The 27,893-nt window shown below is 51.5% G+C and overlaps 1 protein-coding gene across 6 annotated transcripts in view; it reads left to right on the forward strand.

The window, feature by feature from the left end:
• The window catches only part of NFATC2 (nuclear factor of activated T cells 2), a 158,573-nt gene that overhangs the window by 32,556 nt on the left and 98,124 nt on the right, over nt 1–27,893 (forward strand). For 4 of the 6 annotated variants that reach the window (XM_042980142.1, XM_042980145.1, XM_042980144.1 and 1 more), the window contains exons 2-3: nt 5,650–6,664; nt 11,086–11,257. In XM_042980142.1, coding sequence (XP_042836076.1) covers nt 5,650–6,664; nt 11,086–11,257 — 1,187 coding nt within the window. The remainder of the gene's footprint in view (nt 1–5,649; nt 6,665–11,085; nt 11,258–27,893) is intronic. The other 2 variants (XM_042980147.1, XM_042980148.1) reach the window with 1 other exon arrangement.

Consider the following 27,893-nt stretch of genomic DNA (forward strand, 5'->3'; position numbering starts at 1 on the left):
TCTTGAATTGAGTAACTTTTATTTTTATTGTGTTTTTACCCTACCTTCTATTTATGGAGGTGACACAGATTTTCCATTTGTGGTAGTGGTATAAAGTTTCCTTTTAAAAGAAAAAAAAAATTAAAGTACTGTGTGAGTGAATTTAAATAGAAATATTAAGTAAATAATATTTACTGGTAGTACGTGGATATAGCAAAGATTATGCAAGTGGTTAAGAAAAAAAAAAAAAAGGATTTTTGGAACCCTTTCTGAGAAAATCTGGTGGCTCTGAGATGAAACTAAGTTTGTCCGGTTGCTGTGTGGGCACAGCCGCGACCCCGAGGGGCTGGCTGTGAGGGGGGCAGTTGTGAAAGAAACGTGTTCGCCCTGAGCCGTGCGTCTGGGATGCTTGCTGTTAAATACCCAGAAGACTGAGAATGGAACAGGGATAAATTACCTTCACGTTCCCTGCTTGCTGTGAAGCTTTCGGAATCTTGAGAGGAAAAAGAAAGACGGAAAAACTCAGCTGCTCGGATTAATTAAAACCAGTGTAAGTGCTCTGGATGCTTTTGCTCAGCAAGCCGGCCTTTCTGTTCGGCGCAGCCTGCCAGCGAGGGCGAGTGATGTGTGTTTTCAGGGCCGAGTTTCTGCGACTGTTCGCATCAGCCCTGACGCGGGGTGTTTCTGATGAGATGTGATGCGGCCCTTTCTGATAAGGCCAGAATTTTTGCTAAGAGACGTTTTGTGGCTTGTTTTTGCTGGTTCGCAGGGCAGTGGATTATCAGGATGTCGCGGGACCCGGGTTTGATGTTGATCTCTTGCTAGAATAAAAATCTGCGCTCCATTACCTGCCAGGAAGGTGTCCGTGTGTGCATTGTTGTTGACTGGGAACGTGAGAACCTACAGACGCTAGCTAGAAAAATCCCAGCCAGAAGTGACCAAGGAAACGGATCTGGTTTAGTGCTGTCCTGTTATGAATGGGCAGGTTGAGACCTGGAGTCGGGGTGAGGGTCTCTTCCAAGGTCACTTAGCTGATTGGTGGCAGCATAGGGCTAGGTTTCAGATTCCTGCTTCTTAAACCAAGGAGTCATTGCCGTGTATCCTACTAGGCCCCATCACCTTTAAAATAAAATAAAAACCTGATTCTTTTGGGAATTGTGTTTCTTTTCTCAGGGTAATACAGGAAACAGAATCTCTTTTGGGCGTGCCTCCCTGCCTGATGACTTAGTTCCTTTCCCTGGAAGAAGTCCCTGTTACCTATAACTTGCAGAGAGAGGCTGAACACCCAGCAGCTGTGTGTGTGTGTGTGTGTGTACATTCTCTTATCCTCTGTTTTTGTACTGTGCATACTGTAGGTACCTTGCTTTTCTTTGACCCTGTGTCTTGTGGTCATTTCATATCAAGGCTGAAAGAACTTTTTAAACCCTTTATATAGCAGCATTGTTTTTTGTTTTAAACGTTTACACTTGCTGTAAACTGTACCTCATAGCAGCTCACAACCTTTTTAGGTTTATTTTTGAGAGAGAGTTTGAGTGCATGAGCAGGTGAGAAGCAGCGAGAGAGAGAGAGAGAGAGAGAGAGAGAGAGAGAGGGACAGAGGGAGAGAATCCCAAGCAGGCTCCACACCGTCAGTGCAGAGCCTGACGTAGGGCTCGGACCCACAAACTGTGAGATCCTGACCTGAGCTGAAATCAGGAGTTGATTGCTTAACTGACTGAGCCACCCAGGTGCCCCTGTTTTTGCTTTTTTAAAGTTTGTTTATTTTGAGAGAGCCAGCGTGAGTGGGGGAGGGGCAGAGAGAGAGGGAGACAGAGGATCCCAAGCAGGCTCCGCGCTGTCAGTACAGAGCCTGATGTGGGGCTCGAACCCACGAACCGTGACATCATGACCTGAGCCAAAACCAAGAGTCAGATGCTTAACCGGCTGAGCCACCCAGGCGTCCCCGTATAGCCCATTGTTGGAACAAACTGGAATTCAACCCATCCCCAACTGATGGACGTTAGATTGCTTCCCGTCTGTTGGGATTACCGACAGGGCAGTATTAACTAATCTTCCACACACTTCATTTTGCACATATGAGGGTTTATCACGGAATAAATTTTAAGTTTTATCTATCTTTGGGAGAGAGAGAGCTCGTGCACACACGCGCAAGTGGGGGAAGGGCAGAGAGAGGAGAGGGAGAGAATCCCAAGCAGGCTCCGTGCTGTCAGTACAGAGCCTGATGTGGGGCTCGAACCCACGAACCGTGAGATCATGCCCTATGCCAAAGTCAGAGGCTTAATTGAGCCACCCGGTGCCCCTGCAAGATAAATTCTAAAGCTACATTGCTTGGTTCCAAAGATAGGTATGTTGGAATTTTGGTAGATGTTAACGAATTGCCCTCTCTTGAGGTTAGATCTTTCTACCGTTTGGGTTGGATATTAGCATCTTTGAGTAGTAGTTGAAATCTTTCACATAGACTTTTCTGAACTCCCCCTCCCCCCCTTTTTTTAAAATTCAGCCAACCCACACGTATTTTGGGTGGGGCTGTCCAGGTGCTAGGATACCCTAAGGGGTGAGAGAGCCCTTATGGAATTTCCTGTTGGTAGGGATGGAGCTGGAGGTTGGAAGAGAGGCAGGCAATAAACAACTTCACAATTTCTTAATTGGAATTTCGGGAAGTGTAGGGACAGAACAGAGAAACGTGAGTGGTCTGTGATCTAGCCAAGGAGATCAGGAAGCCTTCCCCAGCACACGGCACTTGAGCTGGAAGGAATGAGCGGCTTTAGTTATGTAGAGAAGGGGCCTGGGTGGGGTGGGGGAGGAGCAGTTGTGGCAGAGGGCACCGCAAGTGCAAAGGTCCTGAGGCAGAAAGAAGGTAGGTGCTTTCTAAGAACAGAAAGACAGTTTGGCTGGAGTCCAAGGGAGAGTAGAGAGAGGTGAGGCTAGAGGTGGCAGGCAGGGCCTGGCCTGGCTGGCCTAGTTGAGATCGTTCATCTTTACCCTAAGACCTGTGAGAAGCCGTTTCGGGGCTCTCACCTGGGGAGGGGGTGCCCTCTGGACCCCATGAGATCAGCTCAGCTAAACCAGGCAGCATTTACTCCACGATGGTCCAGAAAGGACACCGAGGAGGCAGAGGATCACCCGTGCAGCTATCTTGGCTCCCCAGGGTAAGGGCCAGGCATCCAACTTGAGGAAGAGGTCCCATTTCTGGCTACATGAACCTTGGACAGGATTCTTCCATTGTTTGCTCACTCAGCAAATGTTTATGGACAGCCCGTGCTAGGTGTCTGTCACCCAGTGCTGAACCTTGACAGATATGGTTCCCGCACCCGTGGAGCATAGAGTCCAGCACGTGGGTGACTATCTTCTATAAAGGGCCAGATAACATTTTAGGCTTTGTGGGCCGTAGAGTGTTTATTGCAACTATCCACGTGGCTATTGTTTTTAAAATTTTTTAATGTTTATTTTTGAGAGAGAGAGGAGCACGAGTGGGGCAGAGAGAGGGAGACACAGAATCCGCAGCCGGCTCCAGGCTCTGAGCTGTCAGCCCAGGGCCAGATGCGGGGCTTGAACTCACAAACCGTGAGATCATGACCTGAGCCCAAGTCGGATGCTCAACCGACTGAGCCACCCGGGCGCCCCCGTCAACTGCCGCTGTAGTACAAAAACAAACCACAGACCGTATGTAAACAAACAGGAATGGGTGCTTTCCAATAAAACTTTATTTACAAACACGGTCCGTTTGCCTGCCCCTGATCTATCAGGATGAGACTCCCTAAACAGATAATATCTGATGTGTCAGCTGGCAACGGGTGTTAGGGAAAAGGGGTGGAGAGTGACAGGTGGGGATGGAGGGGGTCTTTCTGATGGGCCAATCTAAGGAAGCGTTGGCTGAACAGACACATGAAGGAATTCAGGGAAGCGGCCATGTGAAGATCTCGGCGGGGAGGGTTTCCAGCAGAATGAACGGCACTTGAACTTGAAGGCGGGAGATATCTGAAGAAGAGGTCAGCGGGGCCGTTGCTGAGTCAGGCTGGGAAAATGGGCAGGTACGAATAGTGAGACAGACCGGGGCTCGGGGGCTTCAGATCACATTTGGGAAAGCCTTTAAAGTTTTGCAGGCGGGCATGTCAAGGGGCTACTGCATGGCGAACAGACTGGAGGGGGTGACGACAGAAGTGGGGAGCCCAGGGAGGAGGTGACCGAAGTCCAGGCGAGAGAGGACGGGCCGGCGTCTTAGGCCAGGGGGGTTGTGGTGCAAATGTGGCTTCTGTTTTTTTGTTTTTTTTTTTAATTTTTTTTTTTAACGTTTATTTATTTTTGAGACAGAGAGAGACAGAGCATGAACGGGGGAGGGTCAGAGAGAGAGGGAGACACAGAATGTGAAACAGGCTCCAGGCTCTGAGCTGTCAGCACAGAGCCCGACGCGGGGCTCGAACTCACGGACCGCGAGATCATGACCTGAGCCGAAGTCGGACGCTTAACCGACTGAGCCACCCAGGCGCCCCGTGTGGCTTCTGTTTTGACAGTAGCGTCGTTAGGACTCGCTATGGTTTGGGTGTAGGAAGGCGCGTTAGAGCGGTCAGGCTGAACCAAGCCCCCACAGGGAGGGGGGAGGGGCCTCTACTGAGAGGAGGAGCCTCTACTGAGAGGAGGAGCTCCCCCAGGGTCAGGGTGCTGGGCGGAACAGCTCCTTCCCTCCCTAAATCCACTCTCCAGAGTCCGTCCTTTGAGGTGGCAGCGGGAACCTAAGACAGAAGGCCGCTACGAAAGAAAAATCCGGTCCTTCCGCATCTGCTGCTTTTTTTATGGTTTGGGACACCGTTTAGCCGTGGCTCTGCCTTTTGAGGACCAAGGGGCTGGTCTGTGGGATTTCTCATCCTGCTGACTCTGTGCCTCTGGGTGAATCCCTTCCCCTCCCTGGGCCCCAGTTTCCTGGTCTGTAAAATGGCCCAAGATAAGATGCGACTCAGGGGTCCTGGTTTTAAGCGAAGCCACCAGTTACCCTTGAGCGTGAGCGGCTGGGGTCTGAACCCGGAGCTCCTGGGACTCAGAGCCGGTGCAGTCTGCCTGTGTGTGCGTCCCGTGGCTGTACCAAACGTGCAAAAATGTTGAAACGAGCCTGCGTCCCTGGTTTTCCGACCGTGGGTCCTGACCCACTGGTGGGCCAGGAAATCTGTTCAGTGACTTGTGACCAGCACTTAAACCAAATAACCCCAGACAAGAGGAAAGGTGAGGGTAAGTACTGTTTTTGCGAAGCTTCGTTTCAGGCTCCAGTAGAGAGGGCGTGAACCGAGTCGTGGAGTAAGAACGCGTTTCTTCCCAGGGTCCCCCTGAGCCAAAAGTTGGGACGTCATTGGCCCGGCGCGTCCTGCCGGGCCTCTGGCTAGGGCAGCGTGGCTTGGATGAGCTGTGCTCTGTGCACCTGCACTGAAATCTTTCCGCTTCCATCTCTGTCTTCAAGGAATCGGGGAGGAAGCGGCCTCACTTTCCTCTGGTGAGGGAAGGAGGTTCCAGCTCGGGGGTTTGGCACGGGCGGCGGGGCGGGGCGGGGTGGGGGGGGGGATTACTAAGAAAACAAAGAAGAAAAACAGGAGCCAAAACCCGATCTGGGATTGTTCTGCCCGGGAGTTCTGTTTTAGAGGCTTAAAAAGACCCCTCCCTCCCCCCCCCCCCTTCTCTTTCCAGAAGAACCGAATGCACATAAGGTCGCCAGCCCACCCTCCGGACTCGCATACCCCGATGATGTCCTGGACTATGGCCTCAAGCCATACAGCCCCCTCCCCAGTCTCCCGGGCGAGCCCCCCGGCCGATTCGGAGAGCCGGATAGGGTAGGGCCGCAGGACTTTCTGAGCGCGGCCCAGCCAGCCGGGGCCTCGGGCCTGAGCCCTCGGATCGAGATCACTCCATCTCACGAACTGATGCAGGCAGGGGGCCCCCTCCGCGGGGGAGACGCTGGCCTGCTGGGGGAGCAGCCGGCCCTGGCCGGGGCGGCCGCCAGCCCGCGGTTCACGCTGCCCGTGCCCGGCTTCGAGGGCTACCGCGAGCCGCTTTGCTTGAGCCCGGCTAGCAGCGGCTCCTCTGCCAGCTTCGTTTCCGACGCCTTCTCCCCCTACACCTCGCCCTGCGTCTCGCCCAATAACGGCGGGCCCGACGACCTGTGCCCCCAGTTTCAAAACATCCCTGCTCATTATTCCCCCAGAACCTCGCCAATAATGTCACCTCGAACCGGCCTCGCTGAGGACAGCTGCCTGGGCCGCCGCTCGCCCGCGCCCCGTCCGGCCTCCCGCTCCTCGTCGCCTGGCGCCAAGCGGAGGCATTCGTGCGCCGGGGCCCCGGTCGCCCCGCTGCCCGGAGCCTCGCCCCAGCGCTCCCGGAGCCCCTCGCCGCAGCCCCGGGACGACGGCGCCCCCGCCGGCTACCCCGCCGCGGCCGGCTCCGCCGTCCTCATGGACGCCCTGAACAGCCTCGCCGCCGACTCGCCCTGCGGCATCCCGCCCAAGATGTGGAAGACCAGCCCCGAGCCGGCGCCCGTGTCCGCCGCCCCGCCCAAGGCCGGCCTGCCCCGCCACCTGTACCCGGCCGCCGTGGAATTTCTGGGCCCCTGCGAGCAGGAGGAGAGGAGGAACTCGGCCCCCGAGTCCATCCTGCTGATGCCGCCCACGTGGCCCAAGCAGCTGGTGCCCGCCCTTCCCCTCTGCAGGTGAGCGGGGCTCCTAGGGGACCGGTTTCCCCGGGGGTGGGGGTGGGGGTGGGGGTGGGGGTGGGGGGGGGCGTGGTGCTTTAGCGTCTGGGACAGGCCGCATCCACACCCAGGCCCTCCCGCCTCCTGGCTGCCAGACCTTGGCGGGCGTGGGGGGGGGGGGGGTTCAGTTCTCCCAGCTGTGGTTTCTCCGTGGGCCCCCCTAGCTCCCCAGGTGGTCGGGAGCATGCCTGTGATGGCCCCTGGCCGGTTCGCGCATTCGTTCCGGCGGCAGGGTTTTATCAGGCACCTGCTGTGTGCCAGGCGGGCACTGTTGTGGGCGTTGGGGAGACCGTGGTGAACAGACCGGGCAGAAATTTCCGCCTCCGTGGAGGGGACGTTCTGGGAAGCACAGAGCAAGCCTTTATACGGGGCATTTACCAGCCTCTTCTAAGAGGAATTGGTGGGTTTTCGCATCTGCTGTCCTCGAGGAGCTTGAAATCGTGGGAAGCCGAAGCGCTGCGTGTAGATGGCGGTGTGTAGGCTTTGGGGTCTCCAGGGACCGGGTTTGAGTCCTGGTTCCACCCCTCGGGGGCTGTGTGATCCCGGGCATGTCTGGTGCTGCCCCCCTGCCGTGTCCATGACAGGCATCGCTAGTCGTGCAGGACAGCTTTCTCACCCAGCATCTTTGGGATGCCGTGCCCAAGGCAGACATTGCTAATCAATCAGGATCCCCTTTCTCACTGAGCACCTTACTAAACCTTGGCTCATTCCCTGTGGGTTAGTCCCCACCTCGTTGTTTTTTCGTTCGTTTTTTGTTTTTTTCCAAGGTGTGAGGATATATATCAAATTCTTGGCACGAAGCCTGCACAAAGTAAGAGTGAAAAGAAAGGGGCAGCTGCTGTGTTTCAGAGGGGAATCTTCTTATCAGGGAGGCACTTTAGAAAGTACTTTCTCCTGGATGAGCCTTGTCCTAGAAGATTGAGCTCCCAATGGTTGTTAGAGGAATGACAGTGACCATGATAATCACCAGCATTTGAGGATGCTTGCTATGTGCTAGGCACAACTCTAAGTATTGTCCACATATCATGTTATTCTCCAGTAAATCTAGTTGGTATTATTTTTATCTTCATTTGGATGCTAAGAAAAATGAGGCGCCCAGAGGTTAGAAGCACATGACGTTCCATGAAAGCGAAGCTCAAAATCATCCTGACACTTTGAAAACTATACGGTAATAGGATGAGGACATTGATTCTTCAGAGCGTTTGCTTTTAGCAAATGGGAAACTGGTTTTTTTTTTTATGCAAATACTAAATTGAACACCAAAATAGATCATGGTGGAGCTGTTGTGATTGATGAGGTGAGAGTAGTCGAGGGCTCTGTCCCCCGGGCCTTGCTTATCCCACACCAGACCAAACTGGACCACAGGGGCCTTCCAGTCTGGCCCTTCTTCCCGAGCGGTTCTGAGAACACCGGTGCCATCACAGGTCGATGGGTGTCCCTTAGAAAAGGAGATTCTGAGTTTAACAGAGTTAAACGGATATCTTTATGCAGGGGCCACTCCCAGCTGCGGACAGAACGTGCAGTAATCTCAAAGGCCGTTTGGCCACGGGGCTCTGAGTTCTGTGACCAAAGTCGTATGGAGCCACCATAGGAAATGCTGATCAGGGCCAGCGCCTGCTGCAGGTCGAGAAGCCTGGGCTTGGTGAGGCGAGCGGACGTGGCCACGGTCACCCAGCTAGTCAGTGACTGAGTTGGAAACTTAGAATCTCAAATTCTTGACTCCTTATTCTTTCCGCTACAGACCAGTCTGTGAAACGTGGTTTACTTAATGGTTGAGATTGGGGAGGAACATGAATATAAAATATGATTGTGCTGCATTTGTCTGAGACTTTATAAAGACTTTATCGTTTGTCCTTCCTTCTCTACTCTTGGTCCAAACGATACTGACCACTTTAGTCCCTACGAGGGCCAATTTGTGCCAGCTGATGAGATACTTGTGACAGTTTTCTGTAAGGTCAAGAAGATAGGACGTTCAGGGAAGTCTCATGATAACATTTGTCTCCGGGTATGTGGGGCTGAGGGCTGGAATTCAAATGCAGAATTTCACATTGGCTCTGATGGTCTAATTCTTAAGATCGTATTGTAGTCGTCAAAGACTTGTTCCGGAACCAAACAAAATTTGAAGTTGATACTCGGAGATAGCCCACTGGGTCTTCTCCTCCCTGAGTATTTTTGATACTTCAAAAGATATTAGAACAGGGGTGAAGTGATATTTTTATGAGCCTTATTTTGCAAATTAAAAAAAATTAACTCGCACGATGAGAGTGTGAGTGTGTAAGACACATGGCACCTTGGCTGCAGGCAGAAGCTAGAAGGCATGTTGGGACCGAAACTGAGGTGGATGCTCTAAGACTTCAGGGCAAGGGGGGGGGGGGGCTTCGGGAGGTGATCTAGTTGCAAAGAAGAGATGGAGATTTGCTTGCATTGTGACGACATAATTTGAAGTTGGACTGCATGTTCGAGTTGGACTCCAGCACTGGTGGTTTATGGGGTCCCACTGCATTGCCCTTGGTACTGCTGTGATGGAGAAGGAATGAAATTGGTTTCGTTGCAAATGCTTCCCTAAGTCCAGTCGATAACGGTAGCTTTTAGAAGCTCTGGGCTTAGTGGAAAAGAATATCCTGATTGGATTAACGATTGGTGCCACATGTACAAAATCAGGACATAGTGACACAAATCCATGCTTTTGCAACTTTGAAGCGACTTTGAATATGCGGGGCTTCTTTGGAATAAGACTGCTCACTCACTTATTCTTTCGTTGAGCCATCCAGCCATCTACCCACCCACCCACTTGACTACTGACCGAGAACCGATCAAATATCGAGTATTGTTCCAGAGCCATTCTATAAGTGAGATATTTGCTTGGCCCTATGTTAAATAAATCAGTAAGATAAGAAGTAGCATATCTCTAGGAGCATGGAGACGTGCATGGAGCCCTGGACTGAGAGTCAAGAGACATAAGTTGGAGCCTTGTAATCTTGGGAAAATATCTGTGTTCCCTAAGACTCTGAAGGAGTGGTCTAGGTAGATCATTAAGACCTCAGCCAAGTCTTTAATTACATGATTCTAACCACGTGTCAAGTACCTGTTGGGTGTGCTGGGAAGGGTTAAGATTCTATAAGAAAATGAAACTTAATGGCTGTCATTACAACTTCAGATGTAAAGGCCTATACATCTAATACTATAACCACAAGTAAATTAGAGTATAGGAGATAACTTTGAAATATGGAGTGTATATACAGGGAAACATGATTATAGCTTGATATTTATTGAGTAGTTATTGTGCTAAGCTCTTCATGTGATCTCCGTAGCTCCATTTCACAATGGAGGAAACTTAAGGCCCAGGGAAACTTAATAGAGGCATCTGCTCAAAGTAGCTAGAGGTGGAGGTTGGACTTAAACACGGGTGGGTAACTCCAGTCATGTTCTTGACTTCTCCTCTTCCTTTAAACTTAGGGGTCCGGGTGGTTTGACTCATCCATACCAAAATCAGACACTTCTCTATGGTTAGATGTTCTTTACTGGTCCTGAGAGCCAATGGCTGTGACTAGAAATGGTCTCTCCTTAAATGCAGCTTTTAATCGAGAGCATCAGACTTGGAAATAAGAACTGAAACAACTCTCAGGTGCCATCTGGTCCATTTGATATGTTATTATAAGACACTGGAGATAAAAGAGGTGAGGTTACTTGCCTAAGGTCACATTGCACATCTGTGACACACGTGGGCTCCTGATTTCCACTTCAGGTAATTTCTCCCACGCTTACTCCTTTGGAAAGGGAGAACATTCTGGATAAGGGGTGATTTTTAGAGGAAGGAGATGGTACTCCTCAAAATTCCCAGAGGAAAAGGAGTGGTAACATTTAGAAATATGCTAGAACTCACATGTAATGAAATTAGCTTCACAAACTGACATGTCAGTCACACTGTTTTCATCAAAGGTAGAAGAGAAAACAAAGACAAAGATCTCTCACTTGAGTAGAATCCTACCTATCCTGTCTGAGAAATATGTGCTTTCCAACAGCCAGTACTTTACTTCTGTTCCCTCTGACATGATTTTTCAGAAAAGGGACCATTTACGTTTACTGTACAGGTCGACTGGTTCTTTTTTTTTTTTTTTTTTTTTTAATTTTAATGTTTATTTATTTTTGAGATAGAGAGAGACAGAGCATGAATGGGGGAGGGTCAAAGAGAGAGGGAGACACAGAATCTGAAGCAGGCTCCAGGCTCTGAGCTATCAACACAGAGCCTGACGTGGGGCTCAGACTCACAGACCGTGAGATCATGACCTGAGCCGAAGTCGGACGCTCAACTGACTGAGCCCCCAGGTCGACTGGTTCTGATTTCTTGTACACACGACTGATTCTGTTTCCTCCTTCAGTATTCCAGTGACCGCATCCCTCCCTCCGCTTGAGTGGCCACTCTCCCACCAGTCGGGGTCCTATGAGCTGCGGATTGAGGTGCAGCCCAAGCCACATCACCGGGCCCACTATGAGACAGAAGGCAGCCGAGGGGCTGTCAAAGCTCCAACTGGTGGCCACCCTGTCGTTCAGGTATGGACTTGAATTCTTTTCCTTTTTGTGTCCTTCATTTCTATTAAGTGAGCTGTTTTCGCTCAGCCACTGCCTATTATTTGTTGGGTTGTGGTATGTGTCTCGGCCTCCTACTCGTCTAACAGATGGGAAATTTGAGATGGAATTAGTAGGATCAGAAACTAGTCCAGCTACTCAGAGACCAGAGAAGAAAGTCTTCCTGAGCTGAATAAGGATAGAAATGATATTCTTAAGTTATTTCTTCTCTTCTCTTTCTGATTGAAAAATTGCTAGAGTTTTGCAGGGGTTTGTGTGTTGACAGAAGGTTTCAGAAGCCGTTATTTTGTGTTTAAATTTCAGAGGAGAGTCCACTGAGGAAAATCCATATATTCTTGTGAAGTTTAGAAAAACAGGGGAAAATTAAAATTAAACGTAACAGAAATACTATCAGCATTTCGACCTATTTCTTGTTGCCTTTTTTTCTGTTCGCAAACATGGCAATGTCTATTCATATACATTTAAATGTTTGATGTTATAATAACTGGTTTTCTGATTTTTAAAATATTATACCATGAGCATTTCCTCCAGTTTTTTCTTTTTAATCATTATCTTTTATGTCTGTGGCTTTTGGTTTAACCTCAGTTTTTCTTTCAGTCGAAATAAGTAGAGAAGTGTGCATTTTTCTGCAAAATAATTCAAGTTGAAATTATCTTTCTTAGTTGTGTAATCTGTTCAACCAGGGAGTGCTGATTGGTGCCCACCAACCAACTCAATTAAGCAGAACCTTCAATACGTATAAATTTAACTTTTATTTGTATTTGCCTTAAGGTGGATGTGTTCTACAATAAGAATCTGATGTAGTATGCATGAGAGCCTCTAGAGAGGTTGTGAAAAAGGCAGATTCCTAAGCATCCCCTGAAACTACTTAATGAGACATTGAATAACATGAGTAGAGCCGAGACCAGCAGACAAACAAAAATCCAAAATCTCTGAAATCTCCATAGGTGCTTTGGGTGTATACACCTGGTTAAGGACTTTTGTGATAATAATAGGAACTTCCACGTCCTGGCAGTTGCTTTTTCTGGAGTTGCCATCACAGCTATTTTGCCATTTGTGTTTATTCATTGCTTCTTTTCCTTGACCGTGAGCCACACCTTCCTTTCTCTTTGCGTGTTTAGTAATTGTTGACTATATTCTAATATTGTGATGATAATATATTTACTGGACAGAGAGACTCTGGATTTTTTTATCTTCCTTTAAAGGCGATGCAGCAGCTGACTGGCCACGTTATACTTGTGTAGACTTGATTTTACATTTTGTTATGGCGGATCTGTGGAAAGTCCAAGGTGTTTGCCATGCTGTGTCAATAACCTTTTTGGGTGCTTGGCAGACGTGACTCCATGCCGGTGGTGTGGAAGCTGTCCTCAGGCAGGGAGCTGGAGGGGACATGGGCTCCTGTGTTTCCTTTCCCTTGGTGGCCACAGTCTTAGGCTGCCTGCTGTCCAGTGCCTGAAAGTTGTTGACTTCTAGATGTTTGTCCCGACTTATAGTTGTTTACGGTGGGAGGGCTGGTCTGGCACCATTCACTCTGGCATGCATGAAAATTGTTTTCTGGGAAGGGAAGTCTTCGTGTCATTATCGGTCTAGGCTTATCTATTCTAGGACGGGGCTTCCTGGCTCAGAGGGTGGTGTTACTCTGTGTGTTGGAGTCAAAGTGCGTCTGTGTTGTTTAGCAATGGCAGGGCAGATTAGAAGAGGGGGACCGTATGAGGAGGCTACGACTGCAAAGCCAGGCTAGGAGACTCAACTGAGAAAGAAGCCAGACTTGAGACCGGTCCCCAATTTACTTCTTTGTTCAGTCAACCCGTTCGGCAAGTGGATTCATTCCCTCTGCAAGTATGTGTTGAGCACCGACTTTTTGCCATCTACCGTGCTCGCGACGAAAATACAGTGAAGGATAAAAAAGAAGCTATGAGCTCTTTCTTCCTGGAGCTCACGGTCTAGGAGCCAGAGTCGTCGGCTAAATCGTCACACACAAATGGTAGAAGTACACACAATGGCAAGTCGCACACAGGAAACGAGCGTGAGGCTCTGGGCGTGTAAAATAGAGGAGCCAGTGGAAACGAGGGGAAAAACACATGCTAAGATTTCCCTCAGGTTGGGGCTGAGGAGGGGGGGGTGGGAGCGGCAGGTGCAGGTGCCTGGAGGCAGAAGGAAGTAGAGGGAATCACGTTAGAGGAGCAAAGGAGGCCAAATATAACTGGAGCATGAAGGACCAGAAGGAAGGGGAGGGAGGGAGGGAGGGAGGCAGGGGCCAGAGTGTGCAGGGCCTGGGGTAGCCAGCGGGGAGAGTTTGGCTTTATCCTGAGACGTGAAAAGCAGGAAGGAAGCGTGATCTGACTTGGGGCTTTGACGAGACCCGGCCGGATCGCCCTGTGGGAGGAGGAGCTGGGATCAGGAGAAAAGTTAGCAGGCTCTGTCCGGGGTCTCTGTCCTCCCGGGGCTGGGTGGTATCTTCATGGCCCGATCACTCAACAAACACTGGTTGAGCACTCCTGTGTACCGGGCACGGTTCTAGGCTCTGGGCTGGGTGTGTACAAAACAGCGAGAAATTCTCAGCCTCGTGAGCTTAGGGTTGCGCAGAATGATCATAATAGTTACTGTGCAGCGTGCATTTACTGTGTATCAGACCCTGTTCCAATGCCGTGTGTGTTAACTTATTTAATCCTTAAAGGAGCCCTAAAAGCAGGTTGCAGTTAGGTCAAGGAGATGTCAAGGAACTTGTTCAAGGTCAGAGCTGTCGAATGGGCCTGGGATTTGGACCCACGGGCCTGGCTGTCTCTGTGTTACAACGTTCCTGATTTTTCACGTCTCTCTTCAGACCATCTTCCCCCGACTCCACACTCTTACCAGGCAGAGAAAGCCTGGGGGGAAAAACGCCCACACCTCCTGCCTGTCAATTTTATGTGCTGTCCCCGCACCGCCTTTTTGGGGCCCAAATTGTGATTTCTCAGGGAGATTCTAATTGGCCTGGTTGGGAAGGCCCACTGGCCCAGTTGGCTTGGCCAGAGAGGTTGGACCACGTGCGGCGGGCTAAGCTCTGCTTACCCATTCGTTTAAGGCTGGGGCCGTGGAACGTTCCAGAGAAGGGAACGGGCTGGATGTGCAATTCGAAAGACCTCTGCTGAGCTGTGTTGAAGTTCATGCCCCTCTTCTGACAGCCCCAAGGAGCCATCCCTCTTCTCGCTCATAACTTTGAAAACCCAGTGCGTGACTTCAAGGTTTGAGGCCACATTCTCTAAAGATACCAAGTGGAGTCTTTTTTTTTTTTTTTTTAATTATTTGAATAGATTGTGTTCTCTTCAAAATGCAATGTGCTAACCACTGATTTTTAGCGTAGTAAGTCGGTTTTTAAAAACCTTCTTTGAAAACTGGAGAGGGGACTTGGGACAAGTGCTCTTACCCTGTAGGTAGGAATGAAAACCCCTTTCGAAATTTGGAGGGTTGCCCTTTCGTTCCCAGAAGAGCAGCGTAGCCCTGTTTTGTACTTTGCCTAGATGCTTCTGCTGGTTTCTCTCTTGATCTGTCTCTTATCTCTACATCTGTTTCTATTTCTGCACTGTACCACGGCTCCTTTCCCCCTCAATGATTGGTCCCCACCCTTCTCTTTTTTATTTACTGCACCATAAAACTTCACTTTTTTTGCACGCCTAGTGGTTTTATGCTCCTCTTTATAAGAAAATAAAATGAGTACAAGACCCCTTCACTTCTTTACATATAAAATTTAAAATCTTAAGCATATGCCCTGTTTGGCGTTGTGTTTTTTCTTCCCCCCTCTCGAATGTCACCTGGTCTTGGAAGGAAGTCTGTTCTAAACCTTAAATGCTTTCAGATCTCCTGACTCCTTCATTTGGCAGCTATTTTCTTGAGGACCTGCTGTGTGCCAGGCACTGCGCTAAGTGCTGATAATATCATGATGGGCGGGATGAATACAGTTTCTGCCCTGATGGAGCTCTGGGGGCACCGGAGGTGCAAAGTAGACCAGAATGGCTTGGCCTGACCGTTGCTGAGCTGTGAGTGGCTCAGGGAGGCAGATGAGGGCAATCTGGAATGACACCTGGACCCTAGGGCAAGACATGCTGAGCGGTGGGGGAGCCCATCTGTTGGATTTACAACATAAATTTACAACTTACAACTTCAACCAAAGCAGCCATGCCAAGAGAATACTTCTGTCTGCTGTAGAAGGGAGTCTTGCTGAGGATGTGACTTACCACCTGTGACCTAGAGCAGGTGACAGAGCCGGCGAATGAGGAACGATGCCCTTCTTCTCTCTGTTTCTTGGTCTCTCTGGGTAGTGGTGGGCGAGTGTTCCTGGCATAAGGTACGGTGTGTGCAAAGGTCCTGAGGCAGGGAGGAACTTGGTGTGTCTGAGGGGCTAACGGAGGGCCAGTGCCACTTGAGTTTAGCTTGGGGGCTGATGGGTTGGCGGGGCCACACTGTGCAGGACTCATAAGCCAAGGTGCGGAGCTTGGGTTTTATTCCAGGGGAAGGGAGTAACGAATTTTAAGTACGGGAGGAAGGTGATGCTGATTTACTGTTTGTAGGATCCTTCCGGCCTCTTTCTCGGGTGTGGGTTAGAAGGGGTAAGGAAGGGAGCAGGGGGATGAATTTGATGGGCTACGGTGGTCCCAGACGAAGACGGAGGTGCTGGGGACAAGGCAGCAGTGGGAGGGGCGGGGAGGGGAGGGATTCTACGGTGTCACCTTCAGGACTCCGTTCTGGCCTAGATGTGGGAGGCGAAGGGGCCCCTGGGTACAGGATGGTGTCCTATGTCGTGTGGGAAGACTTGGGGGAGGAATCATTTTCTTAGGAGAAGACAGCAGAGCGTGCACCTCATCTCGAGGAGGCAGCCGCTAGTCAGCCCCCGCTGGGTGTACCATGTGGGACCGTGGGTCCAGCATTGCCAGGGTTTATAGGTTCTTTTCGGGAGAAGCTCAGACTCTGAATTTTCATGTGAAGTTTCTGGTTGTTAAGTTTTGGCTGCAAAAATCAAACCTTGTGTGAGATTTGGCTCAGGGCAGATGTCCTCTGGGGCAAATGAGGCCCTGAGCTGCTTCAAGGTTTATCAAATAGACAGGGAGATAAGAGGGAGGCTATATTTGTACAATTTCTAAGAATTGTCTGGTTAGGGAAGGGGTAGTGTTCGCAGCCAGGCTCACGTTGTTTCCTTTATAAAGCTTTCAACCCCTTTGAAATCGAACAAGCTTATGGCGCTTTCTGAGGAACCAGGGAATCTCCATTCTGTGGCCTGACTTTTGACCCGCAAGGATCGGATGAGGAAGGGAACCACCTGACTCACCTTGAAAGAGCCCCGTGCCCATTGGCAGAATCCAGCTATCGTTTCCTCGTTCTGTTTCAGGGCAGGATGCCGGGGTCCTTTGGTGGACAAAACTTCCGTGCACAGGCTGCTGGGCAAAGTTGGGCTTTCCAGCGTTTACACAGCTCTGCAGCTTGTGGGATCTAATCACACCCCGGTCGATAGTGGCCTGTATAATGCCATTGCCATGGAATCCTGTCCCGGCCTGCTTCCGGACCCTTTCGCCATATGGACACTTTGTCGTATTCCTTATCCATCCTTGTGCTGGGCTTTCAAAACACGTTATTCTTCCCACTCCCTGGGACTTGTTTTCAGCTGAAAGAATAATTGGAAAGGCATCCTTTCAGTTAGAAAGTAAGCAAAATGAGAGTGTTTAACCTGGGTACACATCTCCAAAGACCATTCTTTCAAACAGATGTTCAGACATATGGGAAAAGCATGGGTGGTTCCTTTAGGAGAAAGCCCTTACCGATGCAGAAACCCAATCTCTGTTTCACGAGGGGGAACCCCGACCAGCTTCGAGCTCCGCGGGGTGGGGAGCAGAGGCCAGGGGCGCACCTGTTCAGGTTACCCCTCCCCTCGCCTCCATCCGGAGGAGGCCAGCCAGGTCTCCAAGCTTTCATCTGTTGCGAGGCTGTGCTTTTCATCCCGTTGGATTTTAGCCTTTAGACTCTCCACGACTCACTTTGAATTATGTCTCAGAAAGGGCAGAAAGAAGCCAGGTGGAGTTTTCTCCTTACGGGGCGAAGCTGCCGTCGTCACAGTGAGCAGTCTCCTTTGGCAAGTGGCTGTGCACGTGGGCTTCTAGGCGGACAACCCAATTTTGTGCTTGGTGAGCCCCCCCCCCGCCCCAGTCCCCTCCACTTTTAAGATAAGAAACAGGAAGCCGGTCTTACAGATGCTAATTTGTCTAGAAGCTACTGTGTTTGGTCCTCCGGAGGGTTCAGTCTGGCCTTCCTGGAGAGGGAAAGGAAAGCCAGGTGGCTCGAGCTTCTGAGGCAGAGAGACCCTAGAGGTTCCTTTACTCATTCATCCGTTTGTTTGAAATATTTACCAAGCACCTTCCATGCGCTAGGCACCGTTCCAGGCGCTGGGAATGTGGCTGTGAACAAAACAGACAGAAATTCCTGCCCCCGTGGAGCTGACGTTCTGGCTGCGGGGAGATAAACAATAAATCTACTAAGTAGGAAAGTTAAATAGTATGTTGGAAGCTGATAAGTACCATGGGAAAATGACCAGGCCAAGGGGAATTGGGGTATTGGGAGGGGTCAGATCAGCCTTCGTGAGAAGTGGCATCCGAGCAAAGGAGGAGAGAAAGGAGGAAAAGGCAGGTGCAGGGGGCTGGGGGGGGTGAGTGCTCCCAGCTGAGGGGCCATCTGGGCCCAGTGTGCATGGGCTGCGGACGCAGAGGACTTTCATTCTGGGTGAGGTGGGAGCTGGGAGGGACGGGGTGTGACTTTGGTTTTCTGGGCATCTCTGTGGCTGCTGCGTGGGTGAGAACTGATGACGGGCCCGCGGAAGAAGCGGGAGGAGGGGATGGGTGCTGCCGCGGTCCAGGTGAGAAGGGAGTGTGGCTGGGCCAGGGTTCGGGGCGGAGGGCACCAGAAGCGGTTGGATTCTGGGTGTATCTTGAAAGCCGGGCTAACTGGTTTACTTGAGAGATTGGCTGTGGTCGGGAGGCACGGGTGTGGTTGCAGTCTTGGGAAAGGCCTGAGTCCCCAGGGCTGAGCCACCCTGCCCGTCCCCACGGAGACTTCGCCTCCCTTCAGAGGGAAGACGGCCTGACCCAGCCTTGTAAAGAGGGGGATGGGCAGGGTGGGGACGCTGACGCCAGCTTTTAGAGGGGCCACCCTTACCAGCTTCTCTTTGGCCCTGCTAGTCTCTCGACGGTAACACTGGCCATTAATTTAAAAACCCCGAAGAGCGCGGTCCAAACCCAGTGCGTCTGTGGAGCAGATGTGGCCTCCTGTGTGTGACCTCGAGTGGGCAGGGAGGCTTTGTGGAGGACCGGAGACCGGAGCTGGCCTCCAGGGCTGAGCCGGGCGGAGGAGAGCGGGTGTCTAGGGCAGGGCGGTGTCCCGGTGTGGGTGATGAGCAGGTGTGAGGCTGGATCATACCGGGCTCGCAGAGTCCACATCAGAAGGTAAACTGTCACAGGTCAGTGAGACCTGGCCCCCAGAGGTAGGGAGAAAACAGACAGCTTCCAGAATCTTGGAGACACAGTCGTTCCAAAGAGAGTGATTAAGTCAGAGGCTTGCCCTATGTCTGGCAACCAGTGGGAACACATAGAGCAAACTTGATTTGTCCCACAGACGACTTTTTGGGTCCCTCCTACAGGCCGGGCACTACGATGTAACAACGAGAGCTGCACTTACAGAGCACTTACTGTATACTTTCCTTAGAGTGACCTACTTAATCTTTGCAGTTACAACTCTCGTTTTACAGACAAGGGAACTGGGGCACAGGTTAAACAACCTGCCTGATGTCACCCAGCTGGTGAGCGGCAGCGTTGATTTGGACAGAGGAGGCCCGAAGCCGGAGCCTCCATTTAACCGCCTGCCTCTCGGAAGAAGAAAAAGCAGGTGGCTTAGAGCAAGGCAGTCCTAGCGTTCATTGGCTTTGGGACTCCGGGTAACTGGCTGGGTGGCCTTTTCTTCAGTTGTAAAGGGGTGAAGACCTGTGTCTTTCCGACTGTTTGGCTGCGTCCTGAGTCGTCAGGATGCTCAACAGGAGCGTCCAGCGTGATCCTTGGCACAGAGCGGGCATTTGATCTGTTCTTTGGTTGAGTAACGTCGCGATTGGATCTGGGATCTTTTGAGCTGTGCTGGCCGAAGATTGGATGCTGGTGCCTGTTCAGGCCTTCTCTGGCTGAGTTAGCCGAACCTGAGACTCATCCAGGGTGCTGTGAGCCCTCTGAGGGTCGTTTCCTGCTACGTTGTTCGTTACATGTATGATCTTCATTCTTGCAAACACAGACTGGGGTGGGGCTGTAATTCCCACAGTACAGGTGGATAGGGAGGCACGGGAGAAGTTGACCGACATCATTCGGCTAAAGGCAACGAGTATGTTGCCCTGACCTTGGCTTTTAGCTTCTGGGTTCGAATCTTTCCACTTACCGATTCATTCATCCGTCACCTGCTCCCAGCCGGCCCTGCACGACGCCCCAGCACAGAGCACTGCAGCTGGGGTTAATGCCAGGGGAAAATGGGACGGGGCTGAGCAAAGGCTCCTCATAGCAGCTCTGGGCGGCCGGTGCCCGGCTGGGTGTGACTGGAGCCCCGGGCCCAGTGTTCCGCATCCAGGTCCCACCCTTGTCCCCAGCTTCTCTCCCGAGGGACCCCCAAGCGAGGCAAAAATTTTCTCTGGCCCTGTGAGAAAGGAGGCATCTGCTGGAGGTGGATTTTCGAGCACCTCTCGGCTCCAACGTGCCAGGAGAGAGAGGGGGAGGTGATGGCTTCTCACCAGGCCCTTCTTCCCTCTGGGACAGCAGCAAAGCTATTCTCCAGATCCTGGGAGATAGTGGGGGAGGTTAAAGTCGCTTGTTCTGAGCCTCCGGGAAGACTGTGTGCTGACTGCCCATGAGCAGGTCTGTTTATTGAGCACTTACTGTGTGACAAGCACGTCCCATGGACTGGCTTAGGCCGGACTGCTGTCCTTGCTCTCTGCATGGAGAAACAGGCTCAGAGGCGTTGAGTGGCTTCTCCAAGGAGCACATGGTTGCTAGTGACCTTGACTGAGCTTTCCCTGTGTGCCTACTGCAGCAGGTCGTGGTGCTATCGTTAACCTCACTTACAGATGAGGAAACTGAGGCTCAAGGTCACACAGCTCATCAGAAGGGATAATAGCCATGCCTACCTCCTAGTGTCTTTGCAAAGAGTAAATGACTTACTGCAGGGAAGTGCGTGGAACAGGGCCCGGCGTGTGCTCCTTGTTACTGTTTCCGATTATTGTCGATTTTCTCTGCACCGTCCTGTTAGGATAACAAAGGGGGCATTGGTTCTTCCGTGGAAGTTTTGATTTCGTGCCACGGTCCCGGAGCCAGGATGGACACGGGTTCAATGCCGATGGCACGGGTGACATCGGTACCCATCGTGTGCCCATTGCGCTCCGTGCGTGGTCAGAGGACTTGCTCACGGGTGTGAGGTCTGGATAAGGTGGACCAGAATTTAAAAGCACATCTGTTGAGCTTCTTGGCCAAACCATTTCCCCTGTTCTATGTCATCCTCAGGCCTACGTTAGGTTTGAAAAGGTGTGTGTGTGGGGGGGGGCACCCCACTCCTGCCCTCCTTACGCGGTCCAGTCTGTATCAGGTTATTGGGATGACCCCAGGGGGAGAATAGCACCTATCAAGATCTGTGTTAGACCACGAATTACTTTCCATCTATAAGTGGGTATAATGCTATCATTGTTTCTAGGTAGTACTTGGAGGCACAGCGAGGTTGAGTAACTTGCCTGAGGTCACGCAGGAAGTGAGTGAGGTGCAGACTGAATCTAGGTGGTCTGGCTCCAAAGGAAAAATAGGAACCTTAATGGCCTTAAGATAATTTACCAGGTCGTTCCTTGGGGGCTCTTGTTGTTACTTAAGTATTTTGAAAAATTCAGGAGATAAATCCAGTTTGGTTGAGCATCCAGGCAGATTTTTGGCTCCTGCCTTCCATCGTGTCTCGCGGGCCACCTGGCTTCTTCCCTCCTGTTCACTGCAGCCAACAGCCCCCCGCCCCCGCCCCAGGTGCGGAGAAACAGCTGGCTTGTGGGTGGTGCTGTCTCCCAGGGTGTGGACTTCAGTGGACACACCCCACATGTCCTGATGGAAGGGCCTGGAAGCCCAGAGGCCTGCAGGTTACATTCCCTGCATGGCCCCTTAAGGCATTTGAATTTAACTCTCGATTGCGAGAAAGGCATCTCTGCTGATTTAAAAGCATCCCTACCCCATTACTTCGTTTTTATGGATGGCGTAGCCTGCACTTGGGACTTGAGATGTTAGCATCTCTGGGGAGTAGGGGGCTGGGGGCCAGCCCCCGACGGCAAACCTGAACGATCAAACCTGTGTCAGCTGGCTGTGGGACCTACCTGTTGGCACTTCAGCCTGGATTCTTCTCACCGCACCAGTGGTGTGGTTGTGAAGGATAATCGGACCGCCTGAAGCCTCAGTTTCCCCAGTGGCAAGCTGGACAAAATGTTGCTTAGAGGATTTCCGTGGGAGGATTTCTGTAAGACGATCAGCACAGTTCTAGGTGTAGACTTCCCTGGTTTCTCTTTTGAATTAACTTTGAAGGCAGGAGATGCATTCGCAGGGCGTGCGCTTCCCCGCAAAACGTAGGTTTCTGTGAAGGGACTCCCACCGCCAAGTGTCCTGAGTTGGCATTTCATATGAAACTGATTCTAATGAGTATCATTTTGAAACGTGCGTCAGGTGAATGTCAAGCGGTGGCTTTCCCTGACCCCAGGCTTGCATCGCATACACGGGCCGTGTAACACCTCTGTGCACGCGGATCCTTTCTCCCTCCATCGGAAAATGATACGTTGAAGAGAAAAGCGACGGGAGCCGCCCATGGTTTAAAAGCAGCAAGAAAAGTGTTGAATAGGATCATGAGTGTTTTTCGGTTTATCTCTTAATGACTTAACAAACAGGGGCGCCCGGGTGGCTCAGTCGGCGAAGCACCCGACTTCGGCTCGGGTCATGATCTCGCGGTCCGTGAGTTCGAGCCCCGCGTCGGGCTCTGTGCTGACGGCTCGGAGCCTGGAGCCTGTTTCGGATTCTGTGTCTCCCTCTCTGCCTCTGCCCTTTCCCCACTCATGCTCTCTCTGTGTCTCTCAAAAATGAATAAATGTTAAAGAAATTAAAAACAAAAAACACGTAGTGATTGGGCCCCCGCCACATGGCCAGCACTGTGTAAGGTGCTCCCCACCGTTTGGTCCACGGGCCGGCAGCACAGACATCCCCCGGGAGCTTTGCTAACAGTGCAGAATTTCAGGGTCCCCCACACTTGCTGAGTCAGGATCTGCCTTTTTACAAGACCCTCAGGGGATTCGTGTGCATATTGGAGTCCAAACGAAGCACATTCTTCTAGGATCGGAATTGTCAAACTAAGCCAGCCAAAACCGGCCTGGCACTGCTTTCTAAATAAAGTTTTATTGGAAGATAGCCACGCCCCTTTATTGACATGGTTTATTTACCCTCGAGGGCAGACTGCAGTCCTGGCCACGGAGACCATATGGCCTACAAAGCCTAAAATGTTTACTGCTTAGCCTTTACCGAAGATGTTTGCTGCTCGGAATTGGGGTTGGAGCCGTGAACAGAACGGAAAGAACTCCAGCTGTGTTGGAGCTGATGTTCTGCTGGAGGTAGACATACAGCAAACCAAAAAATCGCCGATCGGTCAGATAGTCAAAACGCAATAAGGGGGCACCTGGGTGGCTCCATCAGTTGGGCGTCCGACTTCGGCTCGGGTCATGTTCTCACGGTTCGTGGTTCGAGCCCCGCGTCGGGCTCTGGGCTGACAGCTCGGAGCCTGGAGCCCGCTTCGGGTTCTGTGTCTCCCTCTCTCTGGCCCTCCCCCACTCGTGCTCTGTCTCTGTCTCTGTCTCTCTCTCTCTCAAAAATAAAATAAAAAAAACTTTAAAAAATTAAAAAAAAAAAAGGAGTAAGAAAACTGGGTCAGGAGAGGGGTGGAAGATGATCCTGAACGGGCAAGAATGCTATTTAGAAAAGGATGCTATTTAGAAAAGAACTTTTTGAAGAGTTGCACTTAAACTTTTTGAAGAGTGCAGTGAGAGAGTAAGTGCGTTGGCTGTCTTGGGGGAAAGTGTTGTAGGAGAGGGAACAGCCAGTACAAAGGCTCCAAGGCAAGAGTTTTCTTGGTGTCCACCCTGTGCCTCGGTACGGAGGCGGGAGCTAGCCAGGTCTGATTTAGAAGTTAAGTGTTGACAGTGAACGCGGGTTTTGGTTTTCAGTTTCCACATGACCTTTGCTATGGCATTTTAGTGCCTTTTTTGAAATGTAGACAGAGGTCCCCGTCTCACAGCACAGGGAACGCTTCTGTATGTCCCTGGGTACGGTTGCACATGCTGTGCACTGCAAGGGCACTGCATGGCAGGAGGGCGCTTTTCACATTTGCGTATTTATGAAGACAGTGTCCTGACACATGCCTGCTAAGGGTGCAGAGGAGGAGGTGTCTCTTGCTGATCAGCATAAAAGTGCCAGACAACTTAGCAGTGGCCCTCGTGGTATAATTCTTAAAAAGAGAAAAAAAAAATCTGAGTGTCAATGTCTTTAGGTTACAGACGTTCATCATCATCGGTGCCTGCACTGGGTACTCAGCTCCCTTACGTTCCCTGCATGGCCCCTGAAGGCATTTGAATTTAACTCTTAACTAGCACGTCTGCTGGTTTAAAAGACATCCCTGCCCCATCCACTTCTTTCCTTTTCCAGATGGGGTTTCCGCTGCTTTCTTTTCCCCACCGTCTATCAGGCCAGACCGCCTGGGACGGCAGGTGGGGAGTCTTGTCCTTTTCCACCTTGGCCTGTGTGTGCCGTGTAACTTCAGCTCACACACTTCTCCTCTCTGAGCTGTGGGAGCCTTGGCTCTACAAAGAGGGGGTAGTGCTCTGTAAGCTTCCTCCCACCTCTACGTTCACAGGAGCCTGTGACTCACATTATTCGCAGGTACCACCTGAGTCGAATGCCTGCATTTAGTTTTGTTGCCTTTGAGGTGGGAGCTCCAACCTCTCTTCAACCTGGCCTGCCTTGACTTGCACGGTTTCCTAGCTCCAAAGTTGACTCATTCCGGGACTTGAAACTGGGTTTTTTTGTTTTGTTTTCTTAGAATTTGGGGATGAATGAGCTAGAAGGAGACTTAGAAATCATCGAGTTGAGTGCCTGGTATCTCTGATTCATGTGTCATTTCACTGAGGGCTTCAGCTACCATTTTGTTGAGGGCTTTGGTTACCATTTAACTGAGGGCTTCTGATGTGTCAGGCCTTTTGCTAAGCTAACGTTGTGTCATTCATTCGCACACTGAGTACTTGAGCTGGGTACCGTCACGATTGGTTTGCAAATGACCAGCTGGAGGCTCAGAGAGGTGGTCAGAAGTATGAAGATTACACAGTGACTAAGGCAGAGCCACCACTCAGACTGTTACAAGCAGAGGTTAGGAATATATTATTTATTGAGCATGTACAATATGCTAGACATTGTCTGAGCACCAGCTGGCATTACCCATTGTAACCTTACCAATTAAGTCCTGTTATTTTACAAGGGAGAAGACTGAGCCCCAAAGAAATGTGTGACTTACCCAGGATAAGGCTTATGCTGGTAGTAAGAGGAACCATTTCAGATTTCTGATCTCTTTCTCCTTCTCATGCCCTTCTCTTTGCTCTGCGAACTTTTAGTGCATCCTGTTTACCTGTTGGCATCTGTGCCTTTGGTGGCCACTGGCTTAACCATTTCTTACCACCTTCTCTCTGCTCCCTGGGGCCAAGCCATCGTCATCCCTTGTCTGGGTGACACCTAGAGTTTCCCCACTGGTTTCCCTGCCTCCGCTTGTGCCCTTTGTCCTGTCTGCTCCCCACACAACAGCCAGAGGCATCCGTCTGAAATGCAGATCAGTCCACACCCCTCTGTTCTGAATCCTGTGCCTCCCCATCTCAGTAAACACCAACTCCTTGCCATGGATTGCAAGGCCCTATGACACCTGGTCCCTGCCCCTCTCTGTGCTCTTCCTCACTCACTCCACCCCTGCCTTCCTGGCCTTTTGCTATTCCTCAAACACTCCAAGAGGGCTCCTGCCTCAGGGCCTTTACATGTGCTATTCCCCCTCTCCTGGATAGCCACCTGACTCTCTTCTAGACTTCACTCAGGTCTCACTTCAATTGTCACCTCCTCAAAGAAGCTCTCCCTGATTGCTCCGTCAAAATAGCTACCTCTTCCCCTGCCACCCTCTTTCCCTGTACTTGTGATGTGTTTATTCCTAGCCTGACACATTCTTCCTTTCTTCTTTCCTTCCTCCCTCCCACCCGTCTATCCATCATTTCCCCCCCACCCCTCATCACCGCTCCGGCCCCAACCCCAAGCGCATTGCCTGTCACACGGCAGGCGCTCAGTCTGCTGCATGAACCGCTGTTCCTTTGAGGCATCGGCGAGCCCCACTTCGCCGGGGCCCCTCAGACGAACGGGGAGTTCGGGTGATGGATGTGCTGACACAGGCAGTTCCTCGGTGGCTTTCCTGTGCTAAAGGAAGTACAGGAAGGAAATGACAATAATTAAGGAGAACCAATTCAGTGCACGGGGACGGGCCCAGGCTTCCTCTGCCCCTCGTCTCTTTGCCCAACGTGACTTTGGGCTCGCCTGAGGCAAACAGAAGCGTGCCTTGATGGAATAGGCATAAGTTAGTTTTATAATGATTAAGAAGAAGAAGAAGAAAAAAAAAACCCTTATTTTTCACTTTCCTTTTTTAATCAGTAAGTATGCTGTGGGTGTTCCCTGTGGTTTCTCAGTCAAAGAGAGGATTGTTGTTGAGCTCTGAGTTCCCCTGGGGCTTCAGCTGTGCGTGTGTCTAACTTTAACTTTGAACTAGTGCTTTTAGGGCTCTGCTCGGACGGGGGTCCCGAGGTCCGTCTCGGAACAAGGCAACAAGCTTGGTGATTGTGCCCAGATCTCGCCCCATCCTTGTTCTGTTCCGCTTATAGCCCCTCGCAGCCCCGTCCCGCCCCAGAGGCGGAGGGGAGGGGACCACGTGGTGGAAGGCAGGGGGCTGCAGAAACTGGCCCCCGAGGGGGGGGTCCTTTGCATGGGGACAACACAAGTGGCTCGTGTGCAGTTGTGACACAGAGGCGGTTTAGCGCTCAGTCGGGGTCTCTAGCAAGTGCCGCCAGGGAGGGAAAAACGATGCGGAAAAGGGTTGTGCGAACACGGGATCGTATTCGGCCCACACCGTGTCCGCAAAGCAGCGCGTGGTGCTTACCTGGGGATGCGGTGATCTTGCCCGCCCGCACCCACCTCTGTGCCCCTGCTCTCACACGCTCTTTCTTTTTGTGTTTATTTTCCTGTGCGTGTTTTTTCCTGGCCAGGGGAGCCGGAGCACTGACTCCTTGACTTTAGACCCCGGGTCGTCAGGGATGTCAGGCGCCTTGCGGCCCTCTCCTCGGCCAGCGGTGCGCCTCGGAAAGCGCGTGGCCGGGTGGGAGGTGGGCTTCGGGAAGCTCTGACTTGCGGGGGACCTGGGCGTGTGAGTCCTCCCTCGTGGGCAGCCCCAAGCTCCACCGTGGGCACTGGGGACGGAATTCATTTCCCCCCTCCCCACGTTGAATCACTGGGAGGCTGCGTTCTGTCTGAGCTGAACGTTAGGGTCCCACTCAAATCCCTGTAACAAAGGAGGCTTCGGGGCTAGCTGGGATTCTGGCCCCACGGAGTTGGGTCGGGCCTTATTTTGCCCATTGCCCATCTGGAGGTCACTGGTAACAGCCCGATGCCCGTGGAGTGACCGGGTGTCCATTGAGGGCCCCCGCTGGCCTGCGTTCCAAGCGTGGGGGACTCGGGGGCGGGCACACCCGGTACAGGATGTGGCCGGCCTCTCGAAAGCCGTCGATCCCCGTCACCAGAGGGCTTCGGAGTTTGGGCGGCCCAGGCCTCGCTCATCCTTAAGGAGCTAGAGTGAGCTTTTCCTTTTTACAACAGACTTCATTTCCCTTTCCTTCGAAAAGTTCTTCTTGGCAGAACTGTGGCTTCTCCGCCTCTGAGCTCCCTGCCGCAGGAGGCGAGCACATCTCCCTTGCTGGGGAACGAGCCGGTGGGGGCCACATTCCCGCCCCACAAACCTCGCAGGTCCCGAATCCCGGGACCCGGACGGAGTCCCGGGAGAGACTCTTGGCCCGGATCGGTTGCTGACGACGGAATGAAAAGCTACCGAAGCGACAGCAAAGGGAGAGGGTGTGGGGTTGTTAAATAAAGGGTAGGGGGAGCCGCCGGCCTCTCAGGAGTGAAGCGCAAATGAATCACTGATGTGCGCTGCGTTCCCACTGGACGGTAAAGGGAGCATTTAAAAAAAAAAAAATTTTTTTTTAACGTTTATTTATTTTTGAGACAGACAGAGAGAGAGCATGAATGGGGGAGGGTCAGAGAGAGAGGGAGACACAGAATCTGAAGCAGGCTCCAGGCCCTGAGCTGTCAGCACAGAGCCCGACGCAGGGCTCGAACTCACAGACCGTGAGATCATGACCTGAGCCGAAGTCAGACGCTTAACCGACCAAGCCACCCAGGTGCCCCCAAAGGGAGCATTTTTA

Source organism: Panthera tigris, chromosome A3 (genome assembly GCF_018350195.1).
Source record: "Panthera tigris isolate Pti1 chromosome A3, P.tigris_Pti1_mat1.1, whole genome shotgun sequence".
Classification (NCBI taxonomy): domain Eukaryota; kingdom Metazoa; phylum Chordata; class Mammalia; order Carnivora; family Felidae; genus Panthera; species Panthera tigris.